Source organism: Pundamilia nyererei, unplaced genomic scaffold (genome assembly GCF_000239375.1).
Source record: "Pundamilia nyererei isolate P.nyererei 1_Seehausen unplaced genomic scaffold, PunNye1.0 scaffold00091, whole genome shotgun sequence".
NCBI lineage: Eukaryota > Metazoa > Chordata > Actinopteri > Cichliformes > Cichlidae > Pundamilia > Pundamilia nyererei.
The window spans coordinates 699,155-722,741 of NW_005187492.1; the positions used below are offsets into that span (position 1 = coordinate 699,155).

General features: G+C 40.3%; 1 protein-coding gene across 3 annotated transcripts in view; it reads left to right on the forward strand.

Moving 5' to 3' along the window:
* Window positions 1-23,587, forward strand: part of igsf9ba (immunoglobulin superfamily, member 9Ba) — a 74,344-nt gene that overhangs the window by 13,776 nt on the left and 36,981 nt on the right. For all 3 annotated transcript variants that reach the window (XM_005739320.1, XM_005739321.1, XM_005739323.1), the window contains exons 2-3: window positions 7,417-7,614; window positions 14,616-14,762. In XM_005739320.1, the coding sequence (XP_005739377.1) occupies window positions 7,417-7,614; window positions 14,616-14,762 (345 nt within the window). The remainder of the gene's footprint in view (window positions 1-7,416; window positions 7,615-14,615; window positions 14,763-23,587) is intronic.

A 23,587-nucleotide genomic window follows, 5' to 3' on the forward strand; every position in this document is an offset into this window, starting at 1 on the left:
GACGATTGTTCAACTCTGAACCCAAACACACATCTTTCTGCCCTGGTTTGATGCATAAATTCTTTTCTACATTTACTCAATATGAAACTTTGAGTATTCATGGTTTAAGTGGTACAATAACTGAAGCAACAACTAGCAAGGAAAACTGCCAATAATTCACAAGTTCGTTTCATGACACACATCTTTATTTGAAATGTTTGTACCATATAGGATTTAAAGGTCTTACACACACAACCTTTAGTTTATTCCACAGTAACTTGGAAGTTTTAGATATTACTGGCAAAAATTAACTCAGTCCAACACAACTTTTTAAATCACACAATGAACCTTCACAGACATCACACAATGACATTTTTTGATTTTAGAGCATTTCCATCTCATCTCATGACTCACACGGTCATCTTGTAAAGCCATTGTCCTTTCCTGTTTTGTTTTTCGTTTTTACTACACTTCCTTCCATCCCTGTTTTAACCCTTGATCTGTGTTCTGCTAAAGCTAACTTTCAAATCACTGATTACCCCGAATCCCCCACCCCATCTTCCATTTTTCCTTTCGCTTTCACTTTTGATACCAAAACATATGTCAGTACCCATGAAATTATGACTGTCGAGCTAATACTGCATGTATGTAATGATGAACTCGGGTCGTATCAGTCTATTATATTAAGAGTTTTGGATCCTTAATTCAGTGCATTGCTACCAGTCATAAAATGTTAGTGACTCACCGGTGCTCTTCCTTACTTTTTAAATTAGACTTTGGGACAATGAAAGCTGCTAATATAATTATACTCTTATATGCACTGCTATAGTTATAATTGTAGTGTAGGCAGCTATATAGATAAATATAGCATGCTAACTAGAAAAAAACGCCTTGCTTTTTCTTTGCTAATACAGTATAATATTTTGGACCAGAGTTTCCTGTTTCTTTATAATAATTTCCAAATAATTTGTTCCCATGTTGCACATTCCTCTGTAATCCATTCTTTGTTTCCATCAATGTCATTATTTTATTATATTTTTACATTATTATTTACAATATATAGTAGTGTTTTATTTTCAGCAAATATTTCCTAAATAGTTATTTCCTATTCTGACTTGTGTTATTCTTCTGAGATAAAGGCCTTAATCCATATACTATATCTGACCTTTGGTAATCAATTAACAAAGTCTGATTAAATCCTCTTTTACACATCAGATTATAGGCTTTTCTATACACAACCCATACACCTACACTCTGTTTATCTGTGCATTTTTGAAATTCCTCTCAAATAAGAAGGTTTTAAATAAGCAACTTAAATGTAGTTTATGTTACTCATTATTATACTGACACCAATTATAACCCATTGAAGTTTTAAAGTATTTTTGTTAATTCTTTTAAAAAAAAGGTTTTTTTTTACTTTCTGCTGCATCTTTCCTTGAGTGGAATAGTTTGTATTCTGTTGTAGTTTAGGTGCTGCATGTTTTAATTGTGCAGGCCCAGATTAGCGCAGTAACACAGATATGTATAGGCACACACAGACTCAGGCTATTTGCTGATGTGACCTTCAGCACATGCAGGCTGGCATTCAATTACCGCCCTGTCAGTGGCCCCTCCAGCCCAGTGGCTGCATGTCCTTGAGATTCTCTCTCCAGCCTCTGTCCAGTCTATATTCCATTACATCCTCCACATCAGGAGCTCTGTCCAGCATAAAGCGCCATTCAGCTCCCCATCACTGAGAAGCACGCACACATGCACCCACCCACCCACACAGCATTTTAACGTTTGATGTATTCCTTACAAAATCTCTGACTGCAGTGAGCAATGGTTATCCTCGCTCATGTGCTGAATCAAATCCAAGCACGAGGTAAGTATTAGATTTTAGTTTTACTACCTGAAATATTGCTCCAGTTTCAAAAACAAGGTTTAGGCAGCCTAGATCAGAAATCTGAGCAGAGTTAATCAAAAATTGTCTCTCACTGAACTCCCTTTATTTTCATATTTTGTGTTATTGGGCCTTATTACTATCAAAACATTTTCGCAACTCCTCTCTGCCTGATTGTTGCCCAAAATTGCCTTGAGAGGCTATTCACGTTACAAATCTGGGACCATTACTGAAAGTACACTGTAGTGTTCTTTTTGTGTGAAGAGCCATTTTAACCCACTGCCATTTGAAAAACGCTTTGAGTTTAAATCTGTGGCGGATTTGACCCTGCGTGCCACTGCTGTTCTGTCGTGATGATTCACGTGCTGGTCTGGTTGACCAACAGCTGCTATTTTATTGATTTATGGCGTTTATTACATTGCTGAATCATGTGAAAGCTTGTTTCCAGCATTGAAAAGATATTTTTTGCTATCCATAAGTCAAAGTTTTGGGTCAATATTCATTATATATCTCAAAATTGCGACTTAATAATGCAAAACTTTAAGATAATAACCTGGGGGTGTGTATATATACATACACACACACATATATATCTATATCTATCTATCTATCTATCTATCTATATCTATCTATCTATCTATCTATCTATCTATCTATCTATCTATCTATCTATCTATCTATCTATCTATCTATCTATCTATCTATCTATCTATATATATATATATATGGCACTCACCTTGTGCTGCTAAAAGTGCAATAGATACAGCGACAGTGTAAAAAAATCCTCAAGCCTCGTTATGAACATTTTCATACTATACTATTTTCTTCATACCACATCAGAACCACTGACTGTGTCCCTCTGCAGGAGGAAATGTTTGCATTTACCAATAATGAGAGTCTTGTGCTTATGAAAAAAAGTTACAATTATTGGCATAACTACTCACCTGAGCTATATTGTTAGCTACCTGCATGTTGTCTTTTTTGGCGAGTGAAATTTGGAAAAATAAATGAATGAATCCTTTTTTTGTTGTTGAACTACTGGCCAGAGGAAGAACTTGTGTTTGATTTTGGTGTTAATTGTCTCTTTAAGGGGTTACAAGACACAAAGAGGTTGATTCAGTCAACTGGATTTTGTTGCTGTTGGCTTGAGGTTTGGGGAAAAAAAATAAATGTTGGAAATGTCCAAATGGGCATATTTCGATATCTTCTAACATTTTGTTACCCAAATGATTCATTGACAAAATGATTTGAGGATACAGAAAAGTCAAAGTCAAAACTAGTATCTAGTTCATACTCCGACTTACTCCCTCTGTATTTTCCTTTGTTCCTCAACTACTGCCCGTATAGCGGATATATCTTGACAGGTAACTGAATTGTTACCCTTCAGAAATTCATGATCTTAGCAGTAAATCCACTTCAGGCTGAGGACAGAAACGTAAAACATAATAGTCTGCAGGATTTATTAGGTGTCTGATTTATGCAGATCTTACTCAACAGATTTCTACCTCTTTGAATAGTTTCACTGTACAACTTGGGTTCAGCTGACATTTACAATGCCAAAGCAATAACTAGTTGCAACCATCCTAACTGCATTGATTCCTTTATATCTACAGCACTCTTTATTTGAAAGATCTTAAGCATGGACCCTTGTATCACATTTATGAGTTGTTGAGCGCATAAATATTTCCCCTGAATAAGCCCCTATATAAACCCTATCGGGTCGCTGTGTCTCCATTAAGGAAATGAAAGTGGTGACCAAGCCTGTGCTGATTGTTCCCTCATGAGGATCTCATAAAAGAACTTGAGAATTATTGGCCCTGCCATATATTATCTCAAGCCCTGAAAGCCTATTCTGTGTCCAAGGCATGCTCTCTCTGCCACATAGATCCAAAAATAATGTGAGTTAGAAATCTGAGCTGCTAAACTCCTGCAACCTCAACTGTCTGCAGAGAAAACAATGGATTTCAGCAGCATGCACTGCTGTTCCACCGGGTTTGAGTGTGTGCTTTATGTCAAGTGACTCTACTTACTCAAACCAAACAATGTATCCACTGTGCTTCATTATGGATAGGAACTTGGGTTTTTTTTCCTCTGAAAGCCTCGAAGTACAAATGCTGGACACTGTTTTACACCCGAAACACTCACTGCGTTCACCCCCCCCAAAAAGAAAGCAAAATATTATTTTATGATCACCCAAAGTTAAGTCTTTGGCTAGGTTTGTTACACTTTTATCGTTCGTCATCTAAGAAAATTTACTATTAGACAAAGATAACCTGAGTAAATACAAAATGCAGTTTTTAGACAACGATTACATTGATTAAGGGAAAAAAGTTGCCTAGCCTTTTATGAAAAAGTAATTTCACACTAATAACTGGTTATGCCACACTTGGCAGTAAGAATTGCAGTCAAGCATTCATAACTGGCATGAGTCTTTAACATCACTAGAGGAATTTTGGCCCATTCCTCTCTGCAAAATTCAGCTATATTAAGGGGTTTTTAAGCATGGACGGCCTGTTTAAGGGCATGCCAAAGCACCAAAGTCTGCGCTTTGATTAGGCCGCTCTGAAAGCTTCATTTAGTTTTGAACTTGCTGATGTGTTTCAGTTCTTCTGCGTAACAAGGGTCCACCTGAAATTTAGGGCACAAAAAGATGGTCAAATCTTCTCCTTCACAATTTTCTGTTTAAGAGTAGAATTCACGATTCCTTCAAAACTATATCAAGTCATACAGGTCCTAAAACACCAAAGCCATCACCAACACACTACCACCATCATGTTTGACTGTTGGTATTGTATTAGTTTTATGTAAGGAGGCTCAAACTTTCCAAAAAGTTAAACTTAGGTCTAATCGGTTCACAGAATATTTTACCCAGAGTCTTGAGAAAATCAAATCAAATCAAGATGTTTTCTGGTAAATGTTAATAAGCCTTTGTGGGGGGTTTTGATCAGTAGTGGTTGCAGAGTAACTTGCAGAGTCTCTTTCTTATTATTGAGTCATGAACACAGACCTTAGCTAAGGCAAGTGAGGACTGAAGTTCTTCAGATGTTGTTCTGCGCTTTTTTTGACCTCATGGATATGTTAGTGTCCTTCTGGTAGTCCAGCCACTATTGTCACTAACCCGTTTAGATTGGGAACACAAGGAAACTACTAGCCTGTCTTTGTTTGGAGGTAACACAATCCATCTACTAACATGGATTATAAGGACCTTTACTGTTCCAATGGTGTGTGCAGGATTAAACATTTATCAAGTCAGTGCATGTGCAACTAATCCCAAAAGGTCAACCTGTGGACACACACAATTTAATTCTACTCTCGAGTTTGTATGATGCCATAGAGAGGCCACTTGTTTTGTACGGCTGTCTAAGGCACACAGCTCTGGCTGTGAGTATAGAAAGCCCCAATCTATTGTTAAAGTCTTCTGCTTGTGAGGGGAAGCCAATCAGGTAGCTAAAGCAGCTTCTTTCGGACAATGTTTTATGTGTTAAATTATTTTAAACAGTGAATCACACCAAGCTGCTCTAGTAGAGTCCAAGGAAAAAAAATGGATCTGAAAATAATGATCATAATTCGCCCTCCAATAATTATAGCAGTACAAGAAATATGGTTAAAAAAAAGTGTATTTGGCTGCATTTTCTGGACCAGTCCAGCTCTTAGTGTTTTGGTGACAAACAGTTTTCAAGAATGCCAGTATGTCTATTTTCTACATTTTTTGAACCGAGAGCTTTAAGGCACTCTGGGATTCACTGAACTAGAATTACTCTTTCATCCTTTTTTAAATAGAATTTAACAGCTGAATGTTGTGTGATATGCCCCAGCACAATCACCTGATGGGCGTTGAGGGGGTTATTATAATCGTTGTGAAAGTGTTATAAATGAGCCTGCAATGGAGCATGTTCAGGTGTGAATTCCAGACTTTTGGCGAACCTGAAAGGATTAGTATAGCAGATTTCTGATTTTGTTGCGCTGATATGGACTGGACAGGTTTCTACAGAAGCTCATTAAAAGGCTTGTATCACTTGCAGGGTGGTTTTATGCCCACAGAAGCACTTTTCAACCATTAGCTCCCTTCAGTGTTCAGTCTTAGCAATCTTTGTCCATTTTGACATGCTACAGTTTACTTATTTTAGTGAATAATGTTTTATTACTAACGTGATCTAGCTGGTACAAAGTGGTGTGTTTATGCTATTTCTTTCCTATATAACTTCTTTTATAGGTTTTTAAAAATTGCATCACCCCAGTTTTATGTTATAGGCCATGTTTGAATGGTTATAGGCAGTCATGCACACTTGTTTCAGTTGGTTTAGTGTGAGCTTAGTGTTGCACAGTATGCCTGCTTTTCCTTGTGACTAAAGAGGCACAGTAGCAAAGCAGATTCCAGCACTGAAGGCTGTAACTGGCAGACCATATCTCCACTTTAAAAAGTGTAATTTGATTAAATCTGCTCTGTTTCAGTCTAGAATCTGTGCCGGCTGAAACGAATAAAGTGGATTAACTCTGTCAAAGGATAATGCAGATTAAGCTGGTAAACACAATCACTAAGTGGTGCATATGGCCTGTAGGGGTGGAGTCAAAGCTTCATTTTTTAAAAATATATTTTTGGTAGAGGAACTGGGCGAAGAGATTTGTTTTTTGTTTTTTTTAATGCACAGGTGAAAGGCATGTGTTCATATTTTCAATTCTGACAAGGTGGTCCAACATCATAACATACACGCATGGCCACCCACTCCCGCCCGGCGTGTAACAGCAGCTCCGCTTGAGCCCAAAATACCTCCAAGTTGTCACATATTTGTTCTTCAGTAAAAATGATCCCTGATGATGCGAACGTTACTGCTAATGAAAGTGTTAAGTTATTCAGCTGGTGTTTCTCTGGAGTGAAACGTCAGCATGTCTCTTGATCCCTGAAGCGATTTTCCCCCTGGGTGAGGGCGGGTGGTCATGCTTGCTCTGACGGTGGAGATACAGCCAGCTCAATGAAAGGCAGGGGTGGCAGCTGGAGAAAATCCATTCCCAGAGTGAGCGTTCTGCTGAGGCAGGTATGCCGACCTTTGAGTCATCTGATAGGTCAACGCTCGGCAGCGTGCCTGGACATTCATGGCTAAACGCCAAGCCTGGTGGTGCTCATAGTAAAGCTCATCTGAGCAACAGCCAGCTATGATCAATGGAACCCCTTGGCAGCTCATTTATTGTACAGTATGGCACAGCTGCAAAACACTCAACCAACAGATGCAGGTGACAGATGACGATAGGCCGATAGGATGAGGGGTTTTCACATGTGCGCGGTCACCGGTGCACTACCACCTCACTGTACAGTACAGCGCTCTTTGAATAAAATGTACTTTTAATCCATTAGTTTAGTCGATCGCGTTGAATCGCCACCCCAATTATTGTTTGTAAATTAGTCTTGAATGAAATGGGATTTTCCTGCTTAGTCTGCAGGATTTCAGCGCATGAAGATTTTCCTGTTTCTTGTTCTCCTGCATGTCACGCACCAGCTGTGCTGCGATGAACATGAAAATGACGTGTTTGCCCACAAAACGTCTTCCCTCTCCTTCCAGGTGCCCACGGAGTGAGAGAGGAGCCCCGGTTTGTGACGGCGCGCGCTGGAGAGAGCGTGATCCTGGGGTGTGACGTGTCCCCTCCCCTGGACGGCCAGCAGCCCCCCTATGTGGTGGAGTGGTTCAGGTTTGGAGTGTCTATTCCCTTCTTCATCAACTTCCGCTTCTACCCTCCTCATGTGGATCCAGAATACACTGGTAAGACAACTGTAGGTCTGGCTAAAATAAAGTAATGCAGCTACAGAGAGCAGACAAATACAGAAACATTGTGAGTAATAAGTTTTATCCATGATGGATTTAGTCTAAAACCTCTGAATTAGTGTGGACTTGGATGCCTCCTGGGATAAGTGAGGATCAAAATCTTATCAACTGCCAAGCACGCTGAATCTGAGACTTTTTATTGTTGACACTGCAGCAGAAACAACGTTGACAACATAATTTCACGCTACATACAGCGGCCAAATTGAAGAACACCCCGCGGGACAAGCACACATGTTTATCTGTATGTAATATGAACCGAATTCGAGTGCATACCAAACAGTGAATGGTGCCAAAATCATAGTTAAAGCTGCATATAGGTTAAGATATATTTACCTACTAGCACCTCTAAGACGCTTTTCATTGACATCTATATATAATCCACACTTGATTGTGATGTATCTATCTTGAACTTCAGGTTTTTGCTCATATAAACCCAACTGTCCCCTCTCAGATGGTCATTAATGAACTTTAGAGTTGTTGATAGGTGGATTCTGCTTATTTCCTCTCCTTTAATTCTGCATTGAAATAAATCTTCCCCCACACGCCACAGTAATTCTATAAAGACAAAAAAGATAACAAAACATCTCATTTTTTCCTCGTTTTAGTTGTTTCACCTTGTTTTGGTAAAGACGTCTTCGATCAACCTGTCAAGTCAGCCCCCGATCTTGTGGCTCATGGCTATAGTAATGATATATTAGTACAGAAACATTGCAATGTTTAGCTCCAAGGGTCCTGCATAACTATAATCATTCGGTAAACATTTCTATGATTGCGCAGGATATAGATTTTCCTGCACTGCTGCAGACCTTATTATGAGCTTTTGGCTGAGAGCGGGACCATTTCTGACAGCCGGTTTCAAACAGATTGTAGTGCAAATGTGCTGTGCACATGTGTACCTCTCAGTCATATTTCATTGAGAAGATTGACCTGCAATTTCAGCTTGATCCACAGTGTTTTCCCCTCAGAATCGTACTTCTGCTGTTTGAGCATCAGGCGAGTGGCTCATCGCGCACCGAGGCTTTTATGCGGCTCGAGAACGACTGGGTGTTCAGAGCTGTGCAGGAAAAGCAGAAAAAAACATTCACAATAATTGAATAGTGCATTGAACATGTAGGCCTTCCCACACACTCATAAAATATACAGAGCACATAAAGTACAGAGTCAGTAAAGTATATTAAAAAAGCCCCCACATGTACATGTAGAAAAAGAAAAGTAATCTCATGTTAGTAAACCCTAACAATCTTTGCTTTTATAGAGATGTAACTGGAGTTTAGAATGATTTAGATGAATGTGCCTAATGTGTGAAGCTACATCCTTTTAATGGGGGATTTATTGCAAGTCTGTTTTTATTTAAGCAGATGTGCAGACGGGGAGCAACATGAGCATCATTCTGTTTTTACTTTGCTTGTTTTTTGGTCTACCAGCTCCTGAAAGAATAACCTGGCTGTTAAATGCATTTCTATGATCACTACCTGTGTCTTAACCGTGTCTGTGTGCTGTCTGGTGCCGGCACAGCACTTAACACTGGGATTTTTCTAAACTCAGCTGACGGTTGAGGCCAAAGTGATGTCCTAAAGCAGTGAGAGTGAACAAAAACAATAAAGCCGTGCGCTGTAAAATTAAAACTACGATGCCGCAGAGCTCCGCAGAGTCGAAATTGAACCGCAGAGTCGGGCAACCACTTTTACATTTGATCCTCTGTTAATATAAAATTATTGATTATAGCTGCTTTAAGGTTAGGGTACAAAATGTGTTTACCTCACATTCATCACAGCGTAACACAAGTCAAGACAGTATGTCTGCAGCAGGCTCTGTGCTGAGTGCTTACAGCAGGAAATTGGTTCTTCTGATGTTGCCTCAGCGGCTGTGATAAGATGGTGAGTTGTCAGAACGAGGTCAGATTTAGCCCTTCCCTTTTCTCACCTCTTTAGAAGCACAAAGCTTCTGGCTGACCTGGTAATAGGCTGTGAAATAAATGAAGACGTGACTTCCCGAAGAAGCCGAGGATTTACCTCCTCAGCTTGAGTGTCCTAAATGTGGACGTGAAAGAGTTTTCTGCTTTTATTTATATGAATCATGTAAAGCCTGTAAATAATACAGCAATCACTGGAATTCTTCCCGGTGGGCTTTTAATGCAGGATCTTCACGGCAAAGAAGCCTAATGGCAGTGACTCACTGTCTTGGGAGCGCCCCTTTTTATTATACAGTGGCTACAGTAGACGTTGCAGCTGCTGAAGCGTTTCACTGTTTAGGCTCGTGACTAACAGCTTTTTGTGCGAACAAACAGCACTTTTCTACACTTCACTGTGCTCACTTGGACTAGTGGGCCTTCGCCATGTGGCATTAGGTCCACTGTTGAGGAATTACCAGTGAACAGATGCAACTTGAATATAGCCAGTCTCATTACATAGATTAAAGTGTTTCTGGGGATTGCATGTGCATGGTGACAGCGTAATAATGACACTGGACTGCAGTTTATGAGATGCTCCTTTGGGCGCTTAATGGGCCCGTGTGGTCTCAGAGCTCATCTGGGCTATTCCCATGAATCGTTATCACTCAGTATGAATAAAGTTGATGAATAGAGGAAATGTGTGATTATTCCATCACACAGCTGCTACCAAAACAGAGAAGATTATCCATGAATACTGTACTTACTTGCGCGCATATTTTCACTCTGATGATTGCACTTTTGATTCCAGGAATCCATTCGGGTTCAATGCATCGGTTTGTCTAGGCCTATCAGTCTTGTTAATTATCCGGTTTTAAAGACTGTTAAGAGACCTATAGCACAATCATTTCTATGTGTCATTCAAATCTAAGACGAGATGTTTTCATTGCAGCTGTGTGTGTGTGTTTTTTTGCCTCTTTAACTCGATGCAAAATGCAAAATTATACAGATCTCTCTGCTATCCTGGATCATTTTGTTTGCCAGTTTGACCTGCAGCTATATGGAAATTATAACATTAAAAAACATCTATTTTTGTGCCTGCTGTAGCAAAGACACAATCAATAATTCAGATGTGCAGCTTGTGAAATTTTAGTGTCAGATCCTGCCGCTTTGGGACAAGCTGTTGGAAAACTGAATCATATCTCTTTTGCCACCATGTTTAGCCCCAGCTTGCATGTGGATAATACGGATATGTAATAATCAGTTATCTGCAGATGGATGCAGAGATGATGCAATGTGTTGCATTTTTCTTAATATTAAAAATAAGAGGAGTTGTTTAGAGAGTTTGGTTTTGCTTGTTCAGGGCTGAGTTAGGAGCAGCCTGTTAGTAGTAATGCATCAATAGTGGATATTTTAGCATGACATAATTCAAAAAATGTAGCAAAATCGAAATTTCTGACAGCCATGCAATACGCTGGTTTTAATGTGGTAAAGCAATAAAAGTAAAATAACCACACATTCAAGTTAAAAAGCAGCAAGGTGTGCTTGATCCGAAGAGAAAACCTGCGTCCATGCTGCAAGCGATCCGGCGAGCTGAGATCACAGGAAATGAATGACATTTGGTGACTTCAAGCAGCCGCGAGCAAAATAACCGCTGGTGATTTGAAGCGGGCGTGACCCAAGATACATTTATCTCAGCTTCCTGGTGAGCGACTGAAGCAACATCCAATAAAAGCACGACAGCACTGTTAACTGACGTTTGAACTTGTGGTAAATATTTTAGTGGGTTACCGAGGCAACCAGAGCATAGAACCTTCTCCAGCTTCAAGGCGATGTACCTTCAAGTCTGGACTGTGTGGTAGCTTTAGCATGAAACTAAACCAGGCGGCCTCCCTTGCTTCCAAGCCCAGCACTGTTCACAAAATGAAAACTTTCAATGGAAGAGAAATAGTCATAAGGTACAACATGGACTCTGGCTCAACCCTCAACAATCTACAAAAAAAGGTTTCTAATTACGCTGATTCAGGGAATTAAAAACTATACTAGCTAAAGCACTTCCAAAGTTTTGCAAAAGTGCAATAAAAAGCCAGGTTTAAAGCAGGTAAAACATGAAAATCAGAAGGTCCCAATATGTTTTTTTATGATTTTGATGAAGTCGGTGCTTTGGTGCTCTGGATTTATGTGTGCCATTGTTTGCATGTTCAAATGCAAATGGGAAAAAAGATGTTGTGTGAAAAATTAATGCAATATACAATAAAATAACCGCTGGTGACAGAAAGTGTGCGTAACCTGAGATAATCTTTTCTCAACCGGCAAGCGCCTAGCAGTGAGAGCGCATGTAAAGTCAATGATATTCAGTGACTTCAAGCAATGATGGATGAAATAACTGCAGTCAATGTGAAATAGGGAGCCCTGAATTTAATTTTTTAAACTGACCACCAATGAGAGTGCAGGACTGACAAATGACTGGGTAGTAAATACATAAGAGCGTTACCTAGACAACCAGTCTACTAGCAAACCACAGGGATGTTTGCTGGTGACCAACCATCGGCGACAAACCCAAAAGCAATGTGCACCAGGCTTTAGATTACTGAATTAACCACGATGTGCCGTTTCACTCTATAATGGGGAAAGACTGAATTCAAATTTTTTGTACTCTTACTACAACAACGTTTTCCTTTAGCCATATTCTTTTTACTCACATGTGAAACTCAGCTGACTTAAAATGTGTCTTTTCTCAATGTGTTTGCCAACTTTGTCACTTTGGATCTTCAGTATTTACTTTTCAAAGCTTTCCTATCTGACATAGCCTGTGATGTGATCTGAACAAGGTGTTGGCCCCTCTGTTTTCACAGCAACCCTGTACTGTGTAAGTGGTGTATACCCAGGAGGCCCATCCTGATGTGGATACAGTGCTGTTAACTCTGTTTACAGCAGCACCCTCTCACTCCTTGACAAATAGAAGCTGAGACTGATCCCTACCCTTCATGCCACCACCCACCCCACTCAGCACTTCAAAAATAGCCCTGACTTTTTAAAGACGATCTACCTTTTTACTGCAAGACTGCAGTCCGCGCTTCTCTCGCTTCCTCTGTACTGTATTGATTTTCCACTAACAAAAAAAACGTCAGTTTTCTACCCCAGCCACGGCAGCAATCACAGGGTTGGGTATCTATCTATTGCATTTTTGTACCGGTAGAGCAATTCAGCCCGCCCTCACCGTCGATAGATTTGCCTGACATTTAGTCTGAAGTAAGAGGAAACAGTGCTTACAGAACATCTACACATCAAAGTTGGGAAAAATGCTCCATTTCCAAACACTCGTCAGACAGAGGAGATCCGAATGTTTTAGTCCGTCGGGCTGTCAGATGCAGCCATGTGAGCAGCAGGCTGGAGGCTTGAAGACAGACAGCTTAGCAGCTGAAGATTTCACCATGCCTGGCTTCCTGAATGTCTCTCATCCCTTGTGATTTCCTCCTTTTAGAATTCCAATTTATCCTCAGCCTTGAAGTAAAAAGAGTTGGGGATGGAGAAGTTTCGTAAGAAAGATCATTTATGTGAAGTGGAAAGCTGGTCTTTTCCCACAGCGACACCAAACGCTGTATTAAAATTCAGCTAAAGGTGTGACTGGCAGTTCTAAGGATAAATCATAATACTTCGGCCCATGTGGATGCTCGTAAAAGTTGTGACATTTAATAAGTTAAAGAACTAGTTTTACATTTTGGGAATTTATATATATATATATATGTGTGTGTGTGTGTGTGTGTGTGTGTGTGTGTGTGTGTGTGTGTGTGTTGGGGACACTCATAGGGATTCTGTTGTAACCCTATGAAACAGCAGTTTGGCTTTTTAAATAAACTTAGAGGAAAGACTTTCACAAACACCTGTTAGCAACAAATAAAACTTCCTGTCCACTTAGTAGTTTGTCTGATTGCTATACAGTGACATTTGGCATAAAAATCATTTGTGTCATTATTTAGAAAGAAAGGGTATTGACAAGATTGCATGCAAGCTGTGGGATCTCAGAGATTTTTGTGAGTGACGTTAGCGCATAAACTGATTTACCAGCATCATTCTTAATAAATCTGGCCCATAGGCATCTTTTAAGGTCTTTTTTGTGTCTTTGCCACTTTAAGCACATACACTCTGCTGTTTGCACTCACTGCAGTGCCTGCGAACCAGTATCGGTCCCATAATATGGGAAAAGCCTACTGGTCAGAATTTTTCTTTTGATTATAATTACGGCTGTATTCTTTTAATTGTGTATTAAGAGGACTGAAGAAATCTGCAGTTGAATCTAGGTCAGCTGTTTACAGCTGTTTGCGCTCATACATTAAACTAAAATAACCATCTCCTCTTTAAAGCGGGCTATGGGCTTGACATTCTGTCAAGACGGAAAATGTCCATATTCCCTCATAATATCAAAACCATTCTGCTCTCAAATCGACTCTGCGTGCTGTTTATATCTGTGTGTGTTTCCTTAGAGTTCAGAGACTTAGAAGTCAGGTTGATTGAAGGCTCTAAATTGCCCGTAAGTATGACTGTACAGTAAGTGTTTGGGACTGTCTGTCTGTGTTAGCTCTACAAGAGACTGGCAGCCAGTGTTTTCCTTCCTTCCATCTAGTGCTTGGAAAGGCTCCAGTCTGATGTAGGGCCTGAATACGAGTAAGCAGTTTGAAAAAGACCTCAAAAATGAATCGGTTTGTCATACCTGACTTTGCGGATCAAAAGGCTTGAGTTTACGGCGCCCTTACAAGGAAAAGGAAAATATATGAATCTTTAGTTTATCTTTATATATTATTTTTTGAACATCTGGAACATGCTTAGAAGCGTTATACGACTGTGAGCTGTGGACTACTGTCAGAGCAGAAATAAAACTCACACTCTTACAGCCACTGCCCTAAAATAAAGCACTTAACCCCCAGCTGCTATGATGGATCTTTTTGGTGACCAGCAAAGCTCTTGGGTGTGTGTATGGTGGTATCTCTAAAGATACATTTAAAGTACTGAAGTGGTTAATTCTGCTTTTTTCCCTCCCTGCTGTCTGCAGGTAGAGCCTCTCTGCATGGGAAGGCCTCCCTGCAGATTGACCCAGTGCGCTCCGAGGACCAGGGCTGGTATGAGTGCAGGGTCCTGATGCTGGAGCAGCAGTACGACACCTTCCACAACGGCAGCTGGGTGCACCTCACAGTCAATGGTGAGTCATCTGGCCAAACAGCCTACCTTCTGAAGTGTGAGTCTGTGAAGACAGAAAAAAAGAAAAAGAAAAGAGGATCGGCTTAAGCTCCGTGTGTTTTTATGATAATGATAATCACGTAGATTTATCATTGGCATTTCAATTAAAGATGTGGGAATGGTACATTGTTATTAATAAAAATCTATTTATTTATTTTGCTTTAAATATTTAATTTCATTCATTTTTTTATGCTAACTGGACCTTTTTTTAGTTGCTCACAGGCCTCCTTCTTTTACTCATTTTTCATTTACAGAAAAATTCTAATTTATCAGTGTATTTGAGTCAGGCACTGTTTTAGGTCACTCCTGTAGCTCCTTTATAAAAGGCCTCAAGGAAAAAAAGGGATGAGCGTCTGGTTAGAGGAGGATTGATTGTGTCTAGTTTAAGGCGGTTCCGGCAGGGATTGTCTGTGATAGTCTGAGAGCTATCAAACTGATGACCAGGCGGAAAAAAAATCTGCACCTTTGCATTTCTCAGGAATGCCCCAGCGGCGCAGAGACTCCTGTGCAAAGTGTGTCTTCACATTGCGCAGCGATGCCTTTGTACTCTGTGCGTTTCAGCCTTTTTCGGAAAGATATTCGCAGTAAGCTCCTGTTTTACAGTCGATGCTTGCTGCAGATGCACGGCGCAGCAAAGATGCAATAAAGAAACCGCGGCACACTCGTGCAGGAGACGAGATTGTGGAGTACTATCAGTCGCAATTCTTTTGTTAGCTTTTTGGTTACTGATTTTATGTGTCAGGGAATGTTTCCTAAGCAGACTTTTGGAAGAGAAACCGAAAGCGGTGAATTTCTTGCGGTAAAGCGTCACAGGACTCTAAGTTCAGAAAGCTGTAATCCTCTGTGCTGTTAGAGAGAGACTTTAGAGACAAAGTACTGTCAGGCTCATTCACATGTATATTTTTGGTCTGTGAACTTCGAGCTTGAGAGCTGTGTGAAAGTCACGCATATTTGAGTTGATCATGCATATGTTTTACAAGATGCTTTTCTCGTATTTGAATAGTGATTACACTGCACTGCGTGCAAAATTCTCTATGAAAAAAAAATCATTTATACTGTCCAGTGCACAGCATAATCACTTTGTAAAAATGGTGATTATCGGTGCTTTGCTTTGAATTTGTGTTTTGCCACATCGGGCATTGCAAATGATTTTCTAAAGCGTGCTCCATGTAACGGACGTTAACTCAAAGCTGACACGAGAGCATCCCATTTCGCGTGCTTGTGTGCGGCTGAAAGAAATCTCTGTTTGCTGGTTAATGTCGGATAGGGTGAATCGGTCATAGTGAGCGTCACCTGCGCACTCTTGTGATGTTTGGAGTTTGTGAACATCTGTAGGCGTGTGCGTATGAATGTCTTGTTGTGTAGGCATACTGCATCTCTGTAGCTGCTTCATCAATATTCACTTTCAACTGCCCCCCTCCCCTCCCTCGTGTGCTGGTCTCCACTCCTGTCAGGCCTTCCAACAGAAACAGAGCTCCTCTGGCTTCAACACATCTAATAATATCCCCAAATCTCATGTATATTTGGCATTTTATATGTCTGCATTTTGTATGACCTCATGTACTGTATGTATGCAATGCCGCTCTCGATAGAGTGCACGCACAGCTCTACTCACAGATGGACATGTTTTGCTGGTATAAATATTTAGTTGGAGTTTTGTTATGTAAACAACAGACAGACATTCATGAAAAAATCAAAAGCTGTTTCAGCGTCTAGACATCTAACAAGGGAGTTCATATGAAGCCTTTTTGCTACTGTTGTCCCCTAAATGGGGGTCTGTGAAGGAAGCAGGTGCCATTTTCGTCTGGCCTAGGCACAGACACTAAGGGCACTCATTTCCTTTGGCCGTTAGTATTTGCATATACTGCTTCTTTGAGTTCCTGTGACTGGCCTTAACTTCCTGCCAAGCGGAGAGGGAATTCATGCCCACTCAGTGGCAGGTGTCAGATGGCAAGGCCTTGTGCCCGAAAAAGACACTAAGGCTACTCTCTCTCTCTGTTTTCTCCCTCCCTCGTCTTCTTCTTGCCTTTGTAAGAAGCATAGTCCTCAAGAATCAGTAAGCTTTTTAAGAAAGCAAAAAGAAAGTGCCCCATCATTGTCATGTGATTTTAATTTTATCCATGCATATTTAAACTTGAAAAAGGAGACACAATCAGACCTTGCCACCATGTCACTGGGTTAGTGATGGCTTGGCATTTAGGTCCCATTTGGTCGATGCAACTGGGTCCCAAATGTCAGCTCCATTTATTACCCATGTGTATCTGTCTTTGTCAGTCACTGTGCTGTCCACTATGGTGAGTCTGGGGTGAACAATCACCCTCCAGACTTTACGGGAGCCCAGCTTGCAAATTTAAATTAGAGGTGGGCGTACAAAATGTAATAAATACTGTGTGTGTGGTGAATAAGATGCCCCGATAAAAATGATAAGCTAAAATTAACAAATGTTTTTCTCTATTATGACTCTTGTATAACTGTGTGCTTGTATTAACCAGAACGTTAGTGATCCAGCAGCTTATCTGGCTCACAATCCATCACAATTCGCAGGTTATTATATATAAAATGACAGATTTGATTTTGACCTTGAACACAATTTGGGTGAAGACTTTAGTGAACCTTGTCTACAAGGTTCGATCGGACGAATATATCGAGCTGATTGGACGAATATATCGACTATCGACGATATATTTGTCTAATAGAAGGAGCTAATAGAAGCAGTCAACATGAGAAAAAAAAATAATAGTGCTTTTTTAACAGCACCCTCTTTCATCTGCGAGCAAATGCACCCTCCTCAGAGTGCGCCCAAATGCTTGTTGATGGAGCTGCAGAAGCTGGTGACAGCCTAGCAAACTTAGCCGGATGATGGACACGTACATGCGCTTGCAAGTTAGCCGTGTTTCAGTACTTTGCTCGCACTATACGTCTGCACAAGTGGCACACCGCTTTGGTTACATCCTTAGGTTTACCTTTTTCATCTGGTTTAAAGCCAAAGAAACCCCAAATTGGCGACTTTATATTTTTTTAGTGCTGTCAGCGCCGCCTTCATGACTTACACGATTAACAATTAACCCATGTGAAGCGCAAAATCCCTGAAATGTCTCTGTCAACGCATTTCGGCAGTTTGTCCAAATTTTGTTCATTCTGCGCTCCAGATGGTTTGAGAGCGTTAAAAATTTTAATCGTGATGACCGCGTTTAAGCCGCGTTAACGCTGACAGCGTTTTTGTTTTGCTTTTTTCAACTACTTTGTCCATGTTTGGACTTCTTCTGTGTCGTAAACGTGCAAATCAGTCCGTGCATGATTACATTGCTCCGCCCATCAAAAAGTCTGCGCATGCGCGAATATATCCCCCATCGGCGATTCTTGGACTGACGATTGCCGATTGGAAAATTTTTACATATCGCCCAACCCTAACAGGTTGTAATTGTTGCCCTGTGGATGCTGATGCTGATAGGAATTTTGGCCAATACTGATTTCTTTTTAAAAAGTCTAACTGGCAGCACACACAATCAAAAATTCACTTTTCTTCAATTTAAAATATTCACATTTCCATCGTTAAGAAAATTAATCTCAGGTTCTCATAAACTGCATTAATTGCATTAAGTATTGCAGGGTCTTCTCTTATGGGAGCAACTGAAAATAAAGTGCTCTGGTACTGGAATAAATCAGAATGAGCTGAAGCTTTACTTGACATATTTTGCCTTAGCAAACACAAGCAGGTGTAACAGATTGATATAACAAACAAATGTCAGGTATTCACATCATTTTCCAGCATATTTGTAAATTCGCCTGACAACAGGACTTTTCTCTTTTTCACTCATCTCCATAGTTTTCATCATAACCGAGGCTGCTATATTGTCGCTGGCTCGAAGCACAGGAAAGCTTTATCCTTAGGCTCACTGTATTTGTTAGTTGTTTCAAAATGTCCGTATTCAACTGGTTGATGATTTGAATGATTATGTTCTTTGTCACAAAGGTCTCACTGTGATGGAAATGCACAAACGTTTTAGTATTAATTTAAATGAACAGAAACTAGTCTTACAGCCATTTATTACTCAGAATTACAGTTAATGATTCAGACATTCAAATAAAATTTAGACTGTATAGTGAGTAGGGATAACTTCCAGCACAGCCTGTTCCAGAGTTAATATCAAATTTCCTAAAAGCTATGATGTATTCCAAAAATATGCCTAGAAAAGACAAATGTGGATGACTCACATCAGTTTTTCACTGTAATTAAAAACAAATCTGACAGACATGAAAGCACCCTTGTGCTCACGCAGCTCTTTCTATAAGTTTGAGGAGGAAACCAACAAACCGAGATCAACGCACATTTGTTTTTGAAGTTAAGAGTTTATGTTAGTATGATCATCTAATCTACAAAAAAACCTACGTCCACCTAAAGAAAAGAGATGGATGGGATTGTGGCAGTGAAGAAGTGAGAGGAAGTAAGTCCCATTGTTTCTCCTCTTAATTACACATGAGACGCTGTGGAGTAACTTACGTATGCTGACATTAGAAGAGGGAGGAAAGTGTCACCGAGTGCCTCTTTCTTCTCTCTGCAGCAGTTTACACTTAAACCTTTGAGACTCGTGATGTGAAATCAATGAAAATATGTACTCCAATTCTCCATATTCTCTTAGGAACAGATACAAGAAAAGGAAAACAAAAAACCCCCAAAACAAGCAAGGAAATAAAATGACGCAAACACAGTCTTGAGTAAATAAGCCTTCAAAAAGAACAGCCTTTACCCTGCTTCTTAGCATCCAGGCCATCTGCTGATGTGCTGCATGGCCTACAGAGAAGAACAGGGGGAGTTTGGGAACTCCAAACATCTTTTAATGTATATAATTGATGAAGAGATGCTGTAAGTAGGGCGCAGATTTAATGCTCAGCTTACTTTTTTTGTAGAGCAACTCCCAGGTTCCCCAAGTATTGTGACACTTCCTCTGTGATGAGCTGTACCTGACGGTGTGAAACAAATCCCAAGTTGACCAAAGTGCCTGCTGCTGTCACCAGCACCACCATGTATGCCACCTATTTCCTGTCAGCTGGTGCTTATTCCCTTGATAAAAGCTTTGGGATTAGAATTAATAACAGCGCTTACAGTGGAGGAGCAAGTACTCAGGTGATTCACTTAAGTGAAAGTACCAGTGCTGTAAAATTCCCACGTTACAATTAAATGTCTCACGAGTAAAAGTGCAGAAATATTACCTACTAAATATATCCACCCATACTCTATATGTAAAAATCTTGAGCCATCCCTCATTTCCTTATATTTTGCTAGGAAAATAGATAATGCAGTATATGAAGCAAAAACAGTACAGTTCTAATTTCCTTTTCTTCAAGTAGTCTTCAGGAATAGTTCTCCAGGCGTCTTGAAGGACATTCAAAGCTCTTCTTTGGATGTTGGCTGCGTTTTGTTCCGTTCTCTGTCAAGATGATCTCGCACTGCTTCAATAATGTTGAAGACCCGGCTCTGGGGAGGCCAATCCATGGCACAGTCTTCCACTGTGTCTTTTTCTATCCCGGCATGCTTTTACTGCATTGGCATTGTGTTTGTGATCATTCTCATGGTGACAAATAAAGCCAAGGCAATCAGATGTTTTTCAGATGATATTGCATGGTGGATCAAACCCTGAAAGTACTGAATGAAATGCAATCCAAACCATGAGAGAGTCTCCACTGTGTTTTACAGATGACTGCAAAAGCTCTGTATATGTTTATGCAAGTTGAACCATAAATTTCAAATTTGGATTCATCATCATGTTTTCTCACAGATTATTTAGCACAGTTCTCATGTAACTTGACGTAGCTCAGAAATGTCTTCTGTTTTTCCCATCCTTAAGAATGGCTTATTGATGGCTCCCCTTCCACCGAGACCATATGTCGGTGGAATTTCAGTGAACAGTGGATTGATTAAGTGAAGAGTCAGATTATTCTCACAAATCTGGTGCCAGGATTTTCTCTTCTTTCTTAAGGTCACAACATTCAGATAATGTTCACCAGGTTTGTAATGCAGCAGCATTGTGCTATTAATGCTGCTGCATTAGAGTGCAATCAGCATTTTTCTACTATTTACCAATATCTGGTTTTGTTGAGTGGATTCCAACGAAGTCAGTCAGGTCAAGAAGATCACAACATAAATTGGACAAGTTGTGAGATGACTGATGAAGTAGGAAAGAGGAAACACCAGCTGTATTATTATAAATATTTCTATATTTCTCTATGAAATACTGGTATAAATTAAAGGAGATATCTCCTCTTCAGAAACGCAAAATGTCCTGGAGCCGAAGCATGTCGCTGTTTATGAGCTTAAAGTTGCTTTTCTTGAGTAAACGTACTTGGCTGCATACATATTGCAGCCACCAGTGACAATCAGTGACATACTATACATGCAGAAACTCATAGTGAAGCAGCGGCACAGGGTTGCCTCTTAACTAAAATAATGCATCATGATCCGTTTAATGTAACCGCCGACCCATCAACTGCATGATACGTAAATCAGTCATGCATTTTATTAGAATCTCCATTAATCTGCTGTATCATATAATGTAATGAGTGTTAGGGAGCGAGAGGGCAGAATGGACGGGCAGATGTCTAAATGTGCTAATTGGCCAATTTGTTTACTCCATGCCAGGTGCTTGTGTGCAGTCTAAGCATGGCAGCACTCCCAGCGGCAAGCGGTGACCCACTTGTATAGCAGTGCCTTTTCCCCCCTATTTAACTAAACACAGTGCCACTACTTATAATCAAAATATTATGTTGAACCACTGAAAGCAGCTGGCTGAGGAAGCCACAGTTTATTGGCCTGCAGGAGCTGGTGAACAGCTCCCGTGTGACTCTTAGCAAAGCTCGGATACATCAGGTGGAAATGCAGCAGTGTTACAAAGTGGTTTTGTATTAAAAAACAAAGCAAAAAGAAGGAAGCCTGCAGGGGAGCTTGTTATCAACCCTGGTACATGTCCCACTGTGCAAGTGTTGCATCATGTCCTATCTGAGGAATGCCTGTTTGACTTAGACCCTATTTACTTCAGATTTCTGAAATGTGTCTTGGACAATTAGCTCATGAGTGGACAGCACTAAATACAAGTGTAAATGACCGCCGAGACTCATTATTCTCACTCAAACAACTTGCCGAGGTGGCGTGGGACACATTTGGCCTTGTATCTTTTGTACTGTAAACACTAATTTGTCCTGATGCCCAGCGAAAACACAACGGGAAAATATGTCACCAGTGTGTCGGTTTTTTGGCTTGTGTCCCGTGTCTCAAAGTCACAAATGACTTTGGCCTGACAGCTTCAACAGTTGAATCATGCGTACACATGTTCTTCTTTGCTTGACGCATTTTGGATGCGTTTTCTTAGCTAGTTCTTGCTCAGTCAAAATAACTGTGGACAAAAATCTTGGGGTCACGTGGGGTCAGCTGGAGATTGAAAACACACGATAGACACTTCTATGCGCTCTCTCTAACCCTAATCCTATCCCGCACTTTGGGAGAGCAGCGCCAACCACTGCTAGCAAATGCTGCTTTGCAATATCAAACTAAAACATTTAACTGAATCCTAAATATCTATTGAGATTATCTAAAAAATAACACATATTATGTGTATTATAATATCTAAATATCTAAAAAGCCTCTAAGATGTCTCCACAACATTAGCATGGTTATTTTGTTGCCTTCAGACCTGTTTTTCTGGTGTAGGACTTCCATGCAACAAACTCTCAATAAGATCCACATTTCCACTGTAAACTATTACAACAAAACCACACTTTTGACAGAAGTTGAAATGAGCCGGCGCATTTGTTGAATCTGGAGAGTTAACTTTTGTCTAGTCCAGCCTGTGCTTTGTAGTTTTGTCTGTTTGTTGTTTGAATCCTCTCTATTCTTCTCATTCCCTTTACTTTAGAATTGCTCACAGCAGATTGCTGCACCTGCTTCTGCTGGAAGTCTCTTCTTGTTGATAGGGAGTTCTTCCTCCCCACTGTCACCAAGTGCTCGCCCATTGCTGGGGTTTTCTTTGTAATATTAAAGGTGCTTAAGAATGTAAAGTGATTTCAAATTACTACAATTGCGTATTCAATGGAAATGTCCACTGGCTGTCCACTTGTGATCCTACTGCCCAACCAGCTGTAAACAGATACCCCCTAAAATGGACAGCTGCACTACATGTGCCTGCAATACAACAGCCGTGCAGAAGAGCCCAATGGCAGAATGCCTGAAGCCATCTTGGTGCTGATTCAATGACTCTGTGTCATCTTGGAGCCTGTAGTTTGCTGTGCTATTAGGGAAATCCCTGAGTGTAACACAAATTCAACAGCACTGCAAACTACAGTACAGTTTTCCAAACTTATCCAAAATGAAAAGGGGAAAAAAATTAAAGGACTGCACTTATAAGTCAGCTGCCATGCTACCTCAGTAAGGTTGTTCTTAGCCATAGAGACACTTTGCTTGATGGTGTAGCCAAACACATTAAACAGGTGCTGCAAGAGTATTACTGAGGACCGGGTGCGATTTCACCCCTGGTCATTTGATGTGTCTCTTCCACCTTTCTCCAAATAAAAAATGAGCATCTTTGAGGCTTATGTTAAAGTAATATGCAGGTATTTAGTAGGGGTGCAACGATACACAAAATTCACGGTTCGGTTCGGTTCGATACTTTGGTGTCACGGTTCGATATTTTTTCGATACAAAAAATGTTCATGCATTTTTAATTTGTCATTTATTAAAATTATAAATATATATTTTAACTCAAAAGTACAGTTTTTAAATTTAACCCTAACCCTTGT